We start from the raw sequence: 14671 nt of genomic DNA, 5'->3' as shown, positions 1-14671 counted from the left end.
CTCGGACCGCGCATCGAACTCGTTTTACGGACGTTCCTAGTTTGCATATTTAATAATTTGTTCAATCTCGTTAAATCATGTATACTTAACATACGTATGTATATAACTATGTAATATGTATATGTATAATATATTCTAAGATTTCCTATAAAAAAGAAGTTTCGTCGCCTGGTGAACGAACAACCGTACGATTTCGCAAAACCTCGTCTTCTTCCTCTAAGTTCAACTTATAAGAATTATTTTTTATTATTAAAAATATTACCCTAAAAACTTGGTTTTAAGATAAAGACAGTTTTTGAGATAGACAAAGTAAACCTAAAATTAAAATGAAAAGGGATGCTTGTAGATTCTCTTATTGTCTATTATCGTTTACTTTTTCTAACTCGATTTAGTTCACATTCTTTCAAAAAATGTGCCAGTCTATAATATCAGATTCGCGAAATCGAACGATTGATGTTACCCTAAAGTTTCCTATAAAAATAATACAACAAGCTTCGCTATATTACGTGTATAAGTCGTTAGCCGTACGATCTTATATGTTATAACAAAATAATTAATATCGTATAACGCGGCAACAATCGATCGGTAAAAGTTGCGTTCCATCTAAAAGTTCTCTAAGCGTAAAAGTGTGTGTTCTATTCTTGGTGTTCAGCACGAGAAAAAAAAAAAAAAAGTAATAATAATTCTGTTTCTCCTTTTGAAAAACTGGATTGACTAGCGATCTTTCAAAACCTTCTATTAAAAAGAAACGAGAATCGTGTACGAGCTGTGTTGCTCGTAAAGATGACCAGAGAAAGTGGAAGATAAAAGATGAAAAAAGATCGAAAACGAAACGACTACTCGATTCTTGAACAATACAGAATGTACATAAAAATAAATGGTCAAAGTTTGACCATTTATTATTAATGTCACCCTGTGTTATTAATACTTTGACGGCCAATATTAAATACTGAAGACTTGAAAAATGGAAATTTTGCGATACACGGAAATTATTATATGAGAGATTCTATTTGAGATGAAACGTAAAATTAGAAGAGTTGTAATATGTAAAGACCGTCAAAGTGTTAAGACTACTATATCACATATCGTGAAAATATCTTGATAAGTGTATATGTATTTTTGGGGGCGTTCAAAGAGCTTTCTCGTGTCTTTTCTTTCTTTTCCAAGCGTTGAAATCTCCCAGGCGCGTACGTTCAATGGCACTTGCACTGTGTAAAGCTTACGCAATGTATATGTACATGATACAAGTACATAATGCCTTTAAAGGATTTGTACGTTGTTCGTATATATCGTTAGAATTCATCTTTGGCTTTGAAGCGTCTTGTATATCCTTCTTTCTTTCCCTTCACCCTAAAATACATCTATTTAGAAGCTCAATGAAAATATTCTGCGAAGATATTATACATTTCCTCTCTTTACATATATATTTTTCTTCTGACAACGTTAAGACGATCAATTTTGCAGCTTTCTCATCGATACTAGCTGTACAAACGTTCGCTAAATTGTCTTTTTTTTTTTTTTTTTTTTTTTGGTCAGTCCTTATGTACAATGTTTAATACGTATTAATTTTCTTTTTTCTCTCTAAGACTGTATGATATTTTCGTAGATATTTTTGAATTTAAGACACAACAGTGTTCCAGGGATAAGAGTTGATCGTTCAACGTTTCGTTAGAGGAAGTGTGTCGGGGAATCGAGTATCCCTAAAGTTGCACTCCAAAAATTACTTCGCTTCTCGCGTAAATTCACTGGTTCTTATTTTTTTTCTTTTTTTCATTGAATAAAAAGTAATCGGTTAACGTCGATGCTCATAAATCGATCGAAAATCACGATAGCTAGTGTATTAATAATGGCTAACGTTTCTTTAATCAGAAACAGTTTAATTAAAATACTTAGTACCGCTAGGCTGGTTTTTCGTATACTATGCCTACGTTTAAAAAGTTATTTAAAAAACATGTTTCCTAGCTAAGGACTGAAGTTGTTAAATAAAAGAAGAAATTAAAGGAGGAGGGAATAAAAGGAGCGGCTGACAAAGCGGAATACAGAAATTGTAAAATAAAGAAAAAAACGAACGCCTTTTGCAGATGATTTACAACTACTTGGGACTAGACCTAAAATTGGCTATTAAGATGAATTTAACCCTATCATTCGTTATCTCTTGTGTTTCTCCTAAATATAATCATCTATTAGAATATATTCGATCGGTGAGTGAACTTTGATAAATAGTAGACCAATTACGTATTAGTTATGCAGCTATAAAATAAAGTGCAAAATATAGTCTTATTCTTTTTACCCTTACGGAATTCAATACGTCTAATAAAAACAGTCTTCCAACTTTAAACGTTAAAATTGCGGTGCATCTTCAATCGAACAGCAAATTTATCCGAAGGTACGTTTTATCTTCAACGTGGGACTAATTACAGGATATCGTTGAAAGAAATGCGATCAAACTAAATTTCGTGGTACGTCCTCCACTTATAACGTTTGAAGTGTTCTCAGTCTCATTCGTTATTACCGATCCCTGTCTTCCTCCTAGAATACCCTAACACGCGTATATCTTTTTTTGCCAATTGTATACGATTAAGAAAATACGCTATAAAAAGCGAAAAGCGTCTAAAATGCCTGGCTGCCTTTCATCGAGGAAAATGTTAAGAAATTTGCGATTAATCGCAGGCACGTTTGAAAATCTCTACGAATCTTCAATTAAAATATTGCCCGAACAATTTCGAAACGAGACTGTTAACAAAGGAAACGGGTAAAACTGTCCCACGAAACATATATTCTATCCCTGACTGTGACGTAATATGCTTGGAACAGATTAAATGTCATATCGGAACCAGGACATGCAAGAGATTGATCGATGTTTTCAACTTCGTCGAATCGAAACGCATTAAATGCATTCACCGCAACCGTATTTTAATAGAGTTGGTACTCTTGGAATTTTCGGCACAGTTTATCGATCTCCTCGTACCTTAATTGCGAGCTTACAGGGCTGGAAGCCCTAGTGGCAGGCGCGGTTCTACTACGTCGTACAAAACTTCTTAATGGTATCTTACTGTGTCCCTGATTATGATTCACATCTAACGTCGAGTACCGTCTTAGGGCACGGCGTAGACGTTCTGTGGACGCGTAATCGGTCACCTCCATGCTATGCTGCTCTTTCAGATTAGGCTTGGTCTCTTTCGAGTCCAGTAGCTTTAAACTAAAATTCGCGGAGTGACGTTTAGTCCTGTCTAGCATGCACTTCGATTGCACGACTTTAGGCTTCTCCTTGTCTAGTATCAACGAGTTCCTTCGTTTCATCTTATCATCCATAGGTCTCTCATGATTAACGCCAAAACCAAACCTCGACCTCATCATTGGCCCAAGATACGCTGGGTTCTTCTTGTCTAATTGTTGAGCAGATTGCTTTACCATACTCAAACCATCCTCGCAATCAATGGAAGTCCTAACATTGTTTGCCTGATCGGCACCGTTCGTTTTTCGCTTGATACAATCCTCGTATTCTACGGATGAATTTCTCTTCGGCTTGCCTTTGTCGAAGCTCATACCGGTCGTTCGTCCACCGGCACGATTCACGTTGAAGGAGGTCCTTCTTTTGCCAAACACGGAGTCTTGAAGATGAGGTATCTTTGATACACTCTGAGAGAATTGCGCTGGTATTCTGATACCAGCATCCACGAGGAACTCGTCGTCCGACAGCATAACAGGTATCTCGGGCATCGAGCTACAAGGCCAACAAGGGTTATAATGAGCTGGAAAGGTTCTCAGAGTGGCAGTGTCCTTGCTGGCTATGTTAGTAGGAAACTCGCGTGCATAATTTCGGGTTAGTAGGAAATTTTGCTGCGACCTCCGCCTGTTCTCTCTCATGATCGCCAAGAAGACAGATTTTGCATAATCGGACGAGGGACAAGAATGGAAAGCGTAGTCTTCCGCGTAGTCGCATTCGCACGTTTCCGGCCAGAGTATAAACGGCAATGCTAATTTCGATCGGCTTTGCTGCGCCTTTTGCGTAACATAATCACTGCACGATCCATTGTCAAAGTTAGTATCGGTTGTGCTAATGTTTGAGTTGGTATGCCCTATTCTTTCCCAAGGGTGTGCTAGTTGAATTCTGTTAGACGTAAAGCGTGCAGAACTTGATATTAGACTTCTATAAATGTTATTAGTACGCTAAGAAGAGTTAGACTTTAGTTCTTAATCAAGTCACAAAATCATCTACATATGCATGCTTTAACAAGCTGTACACTTGTTTCTGATTGTAATTAGTAGGTATCGTTAAATTAGATGTTAGTATTATGTTTAAAGATAACGTTACTTTCATTTGCAAATACAGTGAATGAAGAAATATATAGTTCTCATACCTCCCTTTCGCTGAATCGGTCGATTGACGAGGAGAAGCTACGCGATCTGGAATGCATACAATTCATTTTACGTGTTATTTTAATACACTAATTCTGCATAATAATGGGATAAGAAACGTTGTACAAATTCACCTTGCGATGACTGTGATCTGAAACAACAAAACATATTGAATGAGTTACAGGTATGGGATGTAAGATTCTAATCTCAATAGAGACGTAACTTACATTGATCTCCCTGGAGTATCATTAGTTGTCCGACGCCAACTACCTATAAGTGTATTTAAAAATTACTATCTCGGATATTCGCACACTTTTAAAAGCCTCTTATAACCTACCTCTCTTCGTTGTAGCTCCCCTCGGTGGAGATTTTCCAGATGTCATACCGGATAATCTTTTCTCTTCTTCTAACTTTCTAGCATCTTCAGCATCTTGCTTCGATAGTGTACTAGCTAGCTAAAATATAATATTTTCTTTTAAAAAAGAAGTTCACGTTATAGCTGACCGGTATTTGAAACTACTTACATGTTGAGTATCGAATTTAATTTCTATTTCTTCCAATTTTTGTAAAGTTTCGGCTAACGTAGTAAGCACGTCTCTATCCTTTTCACTGTTCCTTAAATGTCTTATAGTCGTCTCTACTGCGGTTAATAATTTCTTATCGGTCGGCATCCGTAGCTGACTCTTTAATCGAGGCAACAAAGAAACTACTTTCAATCTTATATTAGGTACAGAATCTTCTGCCAAGTTCAATAAAACAGTATAAAAGTGTTCCTTGAAATATACAGAAGAGAAAATTTCCATGGCCTCTACCATCATGCGAACGAACATCATTCTCACGTAACAATCGGGGTTATTAGCCACTTGGCTATATAGTTTAATTCGAAGTTCTACCTTTTGCATAGATTTCGTATTGTAACGTAAAAGAAAAAGGAACAGAGTTCCTGCAGCGAGACGTACGGGTATTGGCCTCTGAAAATGAATAACGATAAAATGATTGTTATGACTTGTTTAACACATCGCGTACAAGTATAACTTACGGCATGTAATATTCTAAAAAAAGCCATTGGCACGAAATATGAATAGATAAAATCACTTGAAAAGTATTTAGGTAGTATTTCAAGTTGTGAATACATTAATACTGCTAATCTCCAATTGTGTGTGGCCGCTATTCCCGATTCACACTTTAATAATGCTCTACCTATTTCCATAACAGTGTTTCCCTGCATTTTATAAGTAACATAATGTAGAAAAGAGAGATTAATTATACATAACATGAAGGAAACGGAAAGATACTAACCGCCCTGTCTATTCCGATAACTTGACACTCGGCTAAACAATCAAGCGTTACTCCTAGATTAGGAACTAAACCTTGCAAAACTTCTTCAGAATTATCTTTTAACAGTTTTATTACGTCTAATGTTATTTCTCCGCAACGTGAACCCAATACCTTAGCCACCTGTTGTTTTTTTTTTTTTTTTTTTTTTTTTTTTGTAAATAAAGAAATATATCGTACTGTAAAAATTATAATGTAAGGAGAAATAGAAATTCTTACTTCGTGAACTCCACATGCTACAGTTCTTCTAACCAAGTAATAGTGATCACTTGCTAATGCGGTAAACGTATGAAGCAACGCATTTGTGTCATCTGAAGAATTTGATACAAACATAAACATTGCAGGCAAATTAAAAGCACAACATCTTCTGCATTCCACATATTTCTCATCTTCAGCAGGATTACTATTCTGAAACAGTGCAATTCATACTCCGTATTTATTTTAGAACTCCGTATACGTCGTCGCGATGACCCTTTCATATTTGTATGTACTTACAAATGGAAGATTTGGTTTAGATTCTTTTTTACTCGTCAGAATACCCATTTGTGCAAGCTGTTGATAGTACTTTAAAAACCATGTTTTCTCCATAGGTAATAGGCACTCTAAAATATGAATCGCATATTATATTGCGATCACGAATATATTTCAAATTATTAAAAGGTCTTACTTTCTACGCCGAGTACGATTTTTCCATATTCCTGAGCAATAACACATATCACGTTATCGTCTGACCGCATCGAATTTTCGCATAATTTTTTAATAAGCGGTATTATGATAGTTTTGATCGAATCTGTAAATGATTAATGTAAAGAATATATTCTGATTTGAAAATGAACATAGATTACGAATTAAAACACATGTCACTACGAGAAAATTCAGAACGATTTAGTGCACAACTAATCATCAAGCATACCTTCCTGAAGATGAGGTAGCAAATGCGCTATTATCTGTACAGAGGCGCATCTTACATTGATTTCTTCGTCATTTGCTAATTCTACGAGAGATGGTAGCAAAGCAGGTTTTACAGACTCAGCACCAAGGCCTTCGGCAACAAAACGTAGCTGCAAGCAGATACTAGCTCGTACTTCACTATTTACATCCTGACAGAGGGAGTGTACCATTGGTAGAACTTCCTTCTGTATCCTGACAACAATTTTAATACGTATACTTATTTAACGACTTTACGGCAATAAAATGATCTTTTTTTGGCATATTTTGCACGCTATCAAGTTATTTAATGTCTCAGAAACTGGTACCCCCCGGTAAGGGAAATTGTTAAAAAATTTTGATAAGATGAAACATACTCACAGAGCAGAATCAAATCTTGTACAAATCTTTCCTAATATTGTGCTGCATTTTATCCTGGAGTGGACAGGTTGTGACAATTGTCCTTTGCTTATAGTCAATGGAAGAATCTGTATGATTTTATTTCTATTATCATCCGGTTGATACAACCATCATAGTAGACTTATATAAAAATAATGGTAATAATTTTGTTAAGTAATTATATCATCAAAGCTATGTCAAATACATAGCATTCTTTTTGCAACAAGTAGTTTTTCAATAGAGTACTTGATGCTTAGTCTAGCACAGAGTAACAAATACAAGTCAACTTTATTACCGATCTACTATAATTTAAGTATTATAAAATTACAGATGTGCTACGCATGATGATGCTCTTTTTGTCCTTCTATATGATTATGTTTTCTGAATATCAATTTCTAAGATCATGTATACAAACCTGCTTTCTTATGATTTCTACCGGCAGTAACTCTATCACATCCAGTAAGGTCTCCAGCCATGCATGACAGATAACTTTAAATGTATATATACATGTTTAATTATGTAGAATAACACCAAATGCATGAAAATGTAGATACAGGCTTAGCTAGCAGTTCTAATGTACAACTTGATAAAGTTACTTTACCTGGATCACGCTTTTCAAGCGAATTTAATATACTTTGGAGGAATGTTCGACTGAAGACATTATAGCTGACAAGTCTCTGCTCTAATATTGTTTTAAATGTAGATGAAGCTGCTATGTGGAATTCTGTGGATGCGGTAGACAATGACTGCTGTACTTTTGGTATCACACGAGTCATACATGATTCTGTGTCTGTGGCCAAGAGGTTTGGTAATGTTTGTATAAAATTAAGTTTTTGAATTTCATCGCCTTTCCTGGAATAATTACAAACATAAGTGTGACAATATCATTAATAAAAATAATGTATTATGAAAAAAAAAACGTTGTTCATTTTATTTATGTAATATAAAATGTCACGACATCAATTTTCTAAAGACAATTTCGTCACTCTCGCGTTATTTTCTTCAAATGTATGCATCCTCCAAGGACAAGATCTTTATGTAACATGTCCTTTTGGAGCATGTGACAATGTTTTCACTGATACAGTGTTTATGCGCGAAAGTTACCTGTATTACTGTGATATTAGTGTCTCGTTAATTCGCTATTAACAGGTAATATTGCAATTTTGTCTAAAGGAAAGATACAGAAGAATTCCATTTTCGGAGTAACCTACACCATGGCATCGTACCATTCCTAATCACGATCTTAGCTAACTACTCATCGGTTACTCGTACGTAGAATTGCATTTCTTACGAGTCTCTGTCTTTAAAAGGACTATAATTAGCGACTCTTAGACGACAGGACAGTACACCTCTTGAACGACGCTGTTATTTTTGGAAACCATGCACGAGTTCGTACGAAAATGAAACGACCGGGAAGAGCGGAGCCACAATTGAGGCCCCAAAATTTCTAACTTAAAAACTGTCTCATTCGACTATGTACTTACTGAGGGGATGCGCTGTTGAACAGTGCTTCTTCTTGCAACATTTTCAAGGCGCATCTTATTCAATAATAGTACGATAAAACGACAAACACACGGATCGATCCCTTACGCGAATGACGATACACGCGTACGCACTCTCATGACGCACTTAAACGCAAGAAAAACAACACGACGGAACGTTGATGACAACTAAACTGGGCTCTGACTCCAAGGTATCGATTATATCTGACTTAGCGTACGAGGTGTCGAGTATACCCGAACTGAACCGAAATAATCCGAATGCGACCTACGTGCGCTGCTGATGAAAACACGTAATGCTGTTCAGCGCGTAATACAATAGAACGATGCGTTGATCGGTAGTCGATGTTGTGTAATCAACGAATCGATGCAGTCATTTTACGATTCCCCCTCGATGATGCACATCGCATTAAGGAGCGTCGTTTACACATTTCTAAAAAAGAATACTCTTCGCGTTTTATTACGTACATTTACAGCTAACTCGATTGCGATCGAAGCACATTAGCGCGCGGGAAGGTTATAACTATTTTCCCTGGCGTATGCATTGTTTAGAATTGTACAAAATTAATTGATCACGTTATACAGCCTTGATACGATAATCACGCGAGATTACGTAGTTTCATTCAAGGTTCGATACGGTGCTTTATCGAGGTACTATTGCGCGAAATTACTATGATCCTGGAGTCCCAAGGATACACGCCGATCTTATGGAAGCGGAAGTTGACTTTTCGCTTCCAGCGTTTACTTACGTCAAAAGATGAAGCGCTCTGTCTATCGGCCTTTTTTCCAAATTAGGATCTAGACTATGCTTTTTTAATTGCTCTTCGTCCTAAGAAGGCAGTTTTAACTTATGAATCGATCGATTAATAATTATAGATGCATCATTACGTACTCTTATATCCGCTATGGGTTTATCTAACTGAAGGCTTGCAAACTCCTCGTAATCCATAAACATTTTGCTCGCATTTTATGACAATCGTGCACGTATATAACCCCATGTATTTGAAATAATTTATCAGGAACAGGAAAAGCTTATTCAGGTTATGGTTCGAATGGAAATGAAAACACGATCGTATGCGATTCGGTTTTTCAAGAATGGTCATTGGTCTGGTTCGGCGGGAAAACGGGCGTTGAGATAGTCGCAATCACGCACCTGTATAAAATACGAAATATATTTACTTTCATAGCATGTCGTATAATTTAGATAAGTATACATACCTTACGGGCATTGCATAGTATATCATATACGTTTAGCAATATAAAAGATTACAGTTTACAGTAATATATACAAAGAACGAAAAGTTTTGAATGCAGTTAAAACACTCTAACAACTTCTGCGTGTACCTTATTCAATTAAGATAATCGCTGCGCTTGCATTCGACGAAGAAGCATTTTGCGATTTATGTCTCCTAACTTAATTCAACTTAACGAGAGAGAGAGAGAAAGAAAGAATTAATTGTCATGTTCATTTGGCGGTGAACCAATTTCCTGATAGAAATTAAGAAATACAAATATACAAATAACGAAGAAGGGAACCTGATAAAACGCGATGCGGGCAGTTGACGTTGTTTTGTTACTCGAAACGATTCTTCAAACGTGGAACGAGCTTGAAATTCCGAGACATTTCGATAGAGAGATGTGCGCTTGGCTACGTGAATGTATTTAAAGATGACGCGAGAGACGACGAATGGAAACGAATATCTCCCTTTCCTCGGTGTGGCTGCAATAAAATTTGCATTTTATTATCGGTTATTCGTTCCGCGGATATTGAATGCTAAACTCTTCCTCTATGCCGCAATATTTTTACTCGAATACCCACGGAGACCTTTTGTTTCTTTTATATCCTTTCAGTTCGACGCGCAGTTTACACACATTGCATTGTATCATTATATTTTTTTTTTTTACAAATATTCTTCTTCGGGTAGAAAGAAAACAACGATTACGAATAATATCATTTCGACGTAAGTCTTGTCCGCTATAGCCTATATACTTAACGATAAGATTTCTATATGAACGTCTAATTAGAAAAAGAAAATGAAGAGAAACCTAAGAGTTAAGGCTCGTGGAAGCACCCTGAATCACTATGTAACAGTCGAATTTACCCCTAAAGAGAATCGCCAACAATGAATAGCGCTTTCTTTTATATAAATTTCCCTCCTTGGATTTGTTGGATTATAACGTTTCCTCGTTGACGACGTACCTAATTAGATAATTCTACATGTCGCTATTATATTGTTTCCGATCGTACGTGCGTTCCCAGTTTTGGACTAGTTTCAGTCGTATAACGAGACCACGCGTGTACACGAGCCAACGCGTACACCGCGATCTCGAAGCTGCGACTTTTCGGTTCTTTGATTTTGTCGAAGGTGCGCGTACACGCGGAAGCGCGCACGCGTTTCTTGGCACCCTGTTTTAAACGTAACTCTCGTCATCAACGACGGATCTTCCGTATCCTAGATGTCTCGTGGTAACCGAAGCACGAGGTTGAGGAGGTGGACGATAAGGAGGTGGCGGTGGCAGAGACCTTGACCTTCCAGCTACTTTGTGCCTGTCTTCTAGATTCATATGCACCGGTGGCAAATGCCTCAGTCGTGGTGGCAGCGGTGGCGGTGTATCCGGCCATGTTCTCTCCTCGTCCTCGTCCTCGTCACCGTACAAATCGATCGCCTCCGCTTGCTTGAACGAGTACAGATCGTTTCTCTCTCTCGTACTGTATATCTCGTTCGTTCTATCCCTATTACCATAGATACTACTTTCAGATTCGTATCTCTCTGTACGCGTCGACTCTTTGTTCACGTATATCTCGCTCTTCACTTTCTTGAACTCGTACAGATCGCTTCCCGAATGGTAGCTACCGTTCTGCGAGACAGGAGATTCCCGATTAACATACATTTCCGACTTGACCTTTTTGAACTCGTTGAAACGTTCTTTCTTGAATTCGTAGCGGTCACTGGACAACGACGAGTCTACCGCCAGATCCTGTTCCGAATTATGAATCGAGACCCGTTCCGTACAAATATCCTGTTGCGTTGCTCTTTCGTACTCCGACCTGAGATCCCGCGTTATGTCCAACTGCGAATTCCTGTAAATATCCTTACAATTTTCTACGTTCTCCTTCATCGAGTCCTGCCTGAGATACTCTCTACCGTATATATCCTTCTCGTCGAACCTCTCCTTACGATGATCGTGTTCGTCGAGCTTCGTTCGGGGTGTCCTCTTCAGCTGAGCTCTCAGCCAGTCTTGTCTCTGAAAATTTGGATTTGGGTAACCAATACCGTTTTTCTCCTCCCTGAAACCGTGCTCGATGCTGCTCGTATGATGATTGGCTGTGTAACCGTTTATTCTTTCCTCCCACCCACCGTAAACGCGGATGTACGACTTGCTGGTCGACTTGTCCTCTTTCACGAGGGACTTGTCGAAACTGGACGACGAGGCATTCACGGCAGAATCCTCGGAACCCACCGGAGATTCTGGAATGAACAACTGACAGTCCGACAGGGTCAGACCGGAGTCTCTTGAAAGAGACATGTGGTCTTTACGAGGTGGTTCCGTCAGGTCCAGGCTGTCCAAGGAAAGCCCACCTGCTGCAACGAGAGAAATTCTTCAGTAAATTATAAAGGGACGGTCTGATATGAACGAGACGTTCATCTTTAAGATTGAATCGCAACGAACGAAGAGGAACAAGATACTCACAGTGAAGGCTATCGGTGCTCTCTTCAGCTCCGCTGTCGCTGCGCTCTTCCCCGAGCAACTGAGTAACACCCTCGCCAAAGAGAACCTCGCAGTGACGAATTAGCATCTCTGTTAACGTAGGGATCGCTCTGCTCTGATTGACCGAAGGATTTGGCGACCAAAGTAAGCTGGGCCCACAACAGACCCCGAGATTGCTGGCGCACATGAGATTGTGCTTCGACCTGCGTGCCACGTGATGCAGCACGCATATCAGATGCGACAGAAGAGTGTAATTCGCTTTGGGTAGTCTGTCTAAAATACTGAAACACACCACTGATCGTTAAAATACCCGACAAGGTATTCAAGCTGATGAGTCAACCGCAGCTAAGCTTACTTTTTAATGGTTTGAACGGGATTCGGCGTGTCCAAACTCTCCATCCACAGTGGAAACAGATGAGAAGTGAGTAGAGGATCCGGTAGAGACCTCAAGAAGTCCTTCAGTAAAGCTGCCACCGCGATGATGGGCGCATCCTCCAAACAACTGGGATCACCGGTGGACTCGATCTGATCTCTCAACTCCCTAACGATTCTCACGTTCGCGGATTTTCTAAAGATTCCCTGCGTGAACGGTCCTTTGGCGAACAGTTGTTGCAACATCACCAGCACTGGTTTGGGCAGTCCATTCTCGTCCAGTCTGGACAAGTTGACCCCAAACAAACTTGGGTTCAACGACAAGGATCTCCTCAATAGTCCAGTGATTTTGGACTTGTTCTTCTTCACAGGCGACTTCGGTACAGGCCTGAGGATGAAGTGACAGGTGTCATGGCCACTTTTATTACAATGTTCCAAATCGAAACCCTCCTCCGCGGATAGCGTGTGCCGTAAATTGGACAATTTCACGGCGAAAGGTCTTTCGTGACCGATCAAAGGATACGGTGCTTCGTCCGCGGACGTCCTCGCCCACAATTGAAACGGTCCTTGTAGATCCAACAGTCGCGTAGCTAGATTCACGCAGGCTGCCGCCGTCATCTCGGATCCCACCATTATGGTCTTGCACTGCAAACACAGGGAAACTATGTAGCTTACATCGGAGAACGGGCACGAGACGCTCAGAGAGAATACGCGTTTGGTCACCGGTGAACGAAAAGACAGTCGGCTGTCGTTTAACCGGCCACGTCGAAACGGTTTGGGTATTTAAGTGCAACGAGAGCTGCCGTGGTCGATAATGACTACGCCGAGCGAGGGAACTGGCGTCGATAAAGAGCCAAAGATAGAGGAGGCTCCTTTTAGTGAGGAGAACGATCCATTCAACCGCGTACGTTGACGTCAATGATGTATATATATAAAAGGGGCATCTTTGAAGAAGGAATGCCTGTTCAGGAAGGTCAACCGATCGAACTCTCTGTGCGAAGAATGGACCGTGAAGGCGTGACCGCGTGTATCTCTCTGGTGCACGGCGACGAGGCGACGGAGAGGAGGCGCACTTACGTATTCCGTGTTCGTGTCACTGTCGTGATACACGACTTGAATGTTCGTGTCCGGCGGCTCCTTCATACTCTCCTCTCGTACCAGCTCGGTCAGACGACCCCACCAGAGATCCCTAGCTGCAGCAGTCCTGGAAAGAAAAAGAACCGAACGATTTGACGCCTAATCGTAGACGCAATTTCATATACTAATTTATTGGGACACTAAAGAGAAACCTGGCAGCTTTGAAATGACAAGAATTCATGGTCATTACGTGAAGTCGTAGGACGTTGAGAAAGATAAAGGGTGTAATAATAAAGTTTGACGAGACTAGACAAGAGGAGAAGGGCTTACATGAAAGTGGCGACGACGTTCGTCGTCGGCCAGCCGAGGACGAAACTGGTCTCCTGAGATTTACTCGTTTCGGCCACGTCTTCTATGTGTCCAGCTGTTAGCCAGAGCTCGCTCATTCTTACGGACTGCTTCAGCTTGAAATTACCGCCGCTTCGAGCCTTTGCTATGAGCAACAAGTCGGAGAACAGGAAGAGGTGTCTGTCCTGCGACTGCACACCCTGTAAACCGAGAAACAACATCGGCAATTTGGTTATTGAGCCTCGATAAGGAAGAAATGGGTGTTCTAGAGATGAAGAATCACTTACCGTGGTGAATTGTACCGGAGTTTCCAAGAGGAAGGTTCTCGGTGGAGATTTTGGAGCCGGAGAATTGCTAGACACGTTCAACGACTTTTGCGACAGCACTCTCGTCAGCCTCCCTGGATTTCCACCGTTCCTTTTACGAATCAGACTCTTCATCTTCTGGAACGCGCGCGATAATCGCGTTATTTTAATTGAATAGAAAAAAGAAAGGTGCGAAACATCAAGTAGGGATTCTATATTGGAAATCGAGCGTGGAACATCGTCGCTATCGGGTATCCTTGAGATGAGATTAGCATTAAATTATCGTACGGTTGGCTCGAGCTACGCTTCTATCCAGTTAACGCGCTCAAGGGTCAACAA

At 39.8% G+C, this 14671-nt stretch overlaps 2 protein-coding genes across 14 annotated transcripts in view; both read right to left on the bottom strand.

Moving 5' to 3' along the window:
- Positions 1-658: 658 nt before the first annotated feature.
- On the bottom strand, positions 659-9553 carry LOC117608029 (serine/threonine-protein phosphatase 4 regulatory subunit 4). 8 transcript variants are annotated; one of them, XM_034332482.2, is made up of 17 exons: positions 9412-9553; positions 9269-9348; positions 7622-7872; positions 7436-7509; positions 7003-7109; positions 6608-6837; positions 6362-6484; positions 6190-6296; positions 5914-6102; positions 5659-5817; positions 5399-5581; positions 4884-5330; positions 4697-4814; positions 4587-4629; positions 4494-4510; positions 4362-4407; positions 659-4111 (listed from the first exon to the last, which is right to left on the bottom strand). In XM_034332482.2, exons 1-17 carry the CDS (start codon positions 9472-9474, stop codon positions 2914-2916), a joined length of 3435 nt encoding a protein of 1144 aa, XP_034188373.2. In that variant the 5' UTR covers positions 9475-9553; the 3' UTR covers positions 659-2913. The 8 variants fall into 8 exon arrangements, with proteins under 8 accessions (XP_034188373.2, XP_034188377.2, XP_034188374.2 ...); XM_034332486.2 differs by having other exon boundaries at positions 659-3724; XM_034332483.2 differs by lacking the exons at positions 9269-9348; positions 9412-9553 and adding an exon at positions 8505-9260.
- Positions 9554-10380: 827 nt separating this feature from the next.
- The window catches only part of LOC117608028 (uncharacterized), a 120858-nt gene continuing 116567 nt past the window's right edge, over positions 10381-14671 (bottom strand). For 4 of the 6 annotated variants that reach the window (XM_034332475.2, XM_034332478.2, XM_034332480.2 and 1 more), the window contains 6 exons: positions 14315-14470; positions 14010-14227; positions 13680-13806; positions 12586-13247; positions 12213-12511; positions 10381-12103 (listed from right to left, as the gene is read on the bottom strand). In XM_034332475.2, coding sequence (XP_034188366.2) covers positions 10932-12103; positions 12213-12511; positions 12586-13247; positions 13680-13806; positions 14010-14227; positions 14315-14470 — 2634 coding nt within the window. In that variant the 3' untranslated portion in view covers positions 10381-10931. The remainder of the gene's footprint in view (positions 12104-12212; positions 12512-12585; positions 13248-13679; positions 13807-14009; positions 14228-14314; positions 14471-14671) is intronic. The other 2 variants (XM_034332476.2, XM_034332477.2) reach the window with 2 other exon arrangements.

This window comes from Osmia lignaria, chromosome 3, assembly GCF_051020975.1.
Source record: "Osmia lignaria lignaria isolate PbOS001 chromosome 3, iyOsmLign1, whole genome shotgun sequence".
Classification (NCBI taxonomy): domain Eukaryota; kingdom Metazoa; phylum Arthropoda; class Insecta; order Hymenoptera; family Megachilidae; genus Osmia; species Osmia lignaria.
This window is presented reverse-complemented; position numbering and strand designations above follow the sequence as displayed.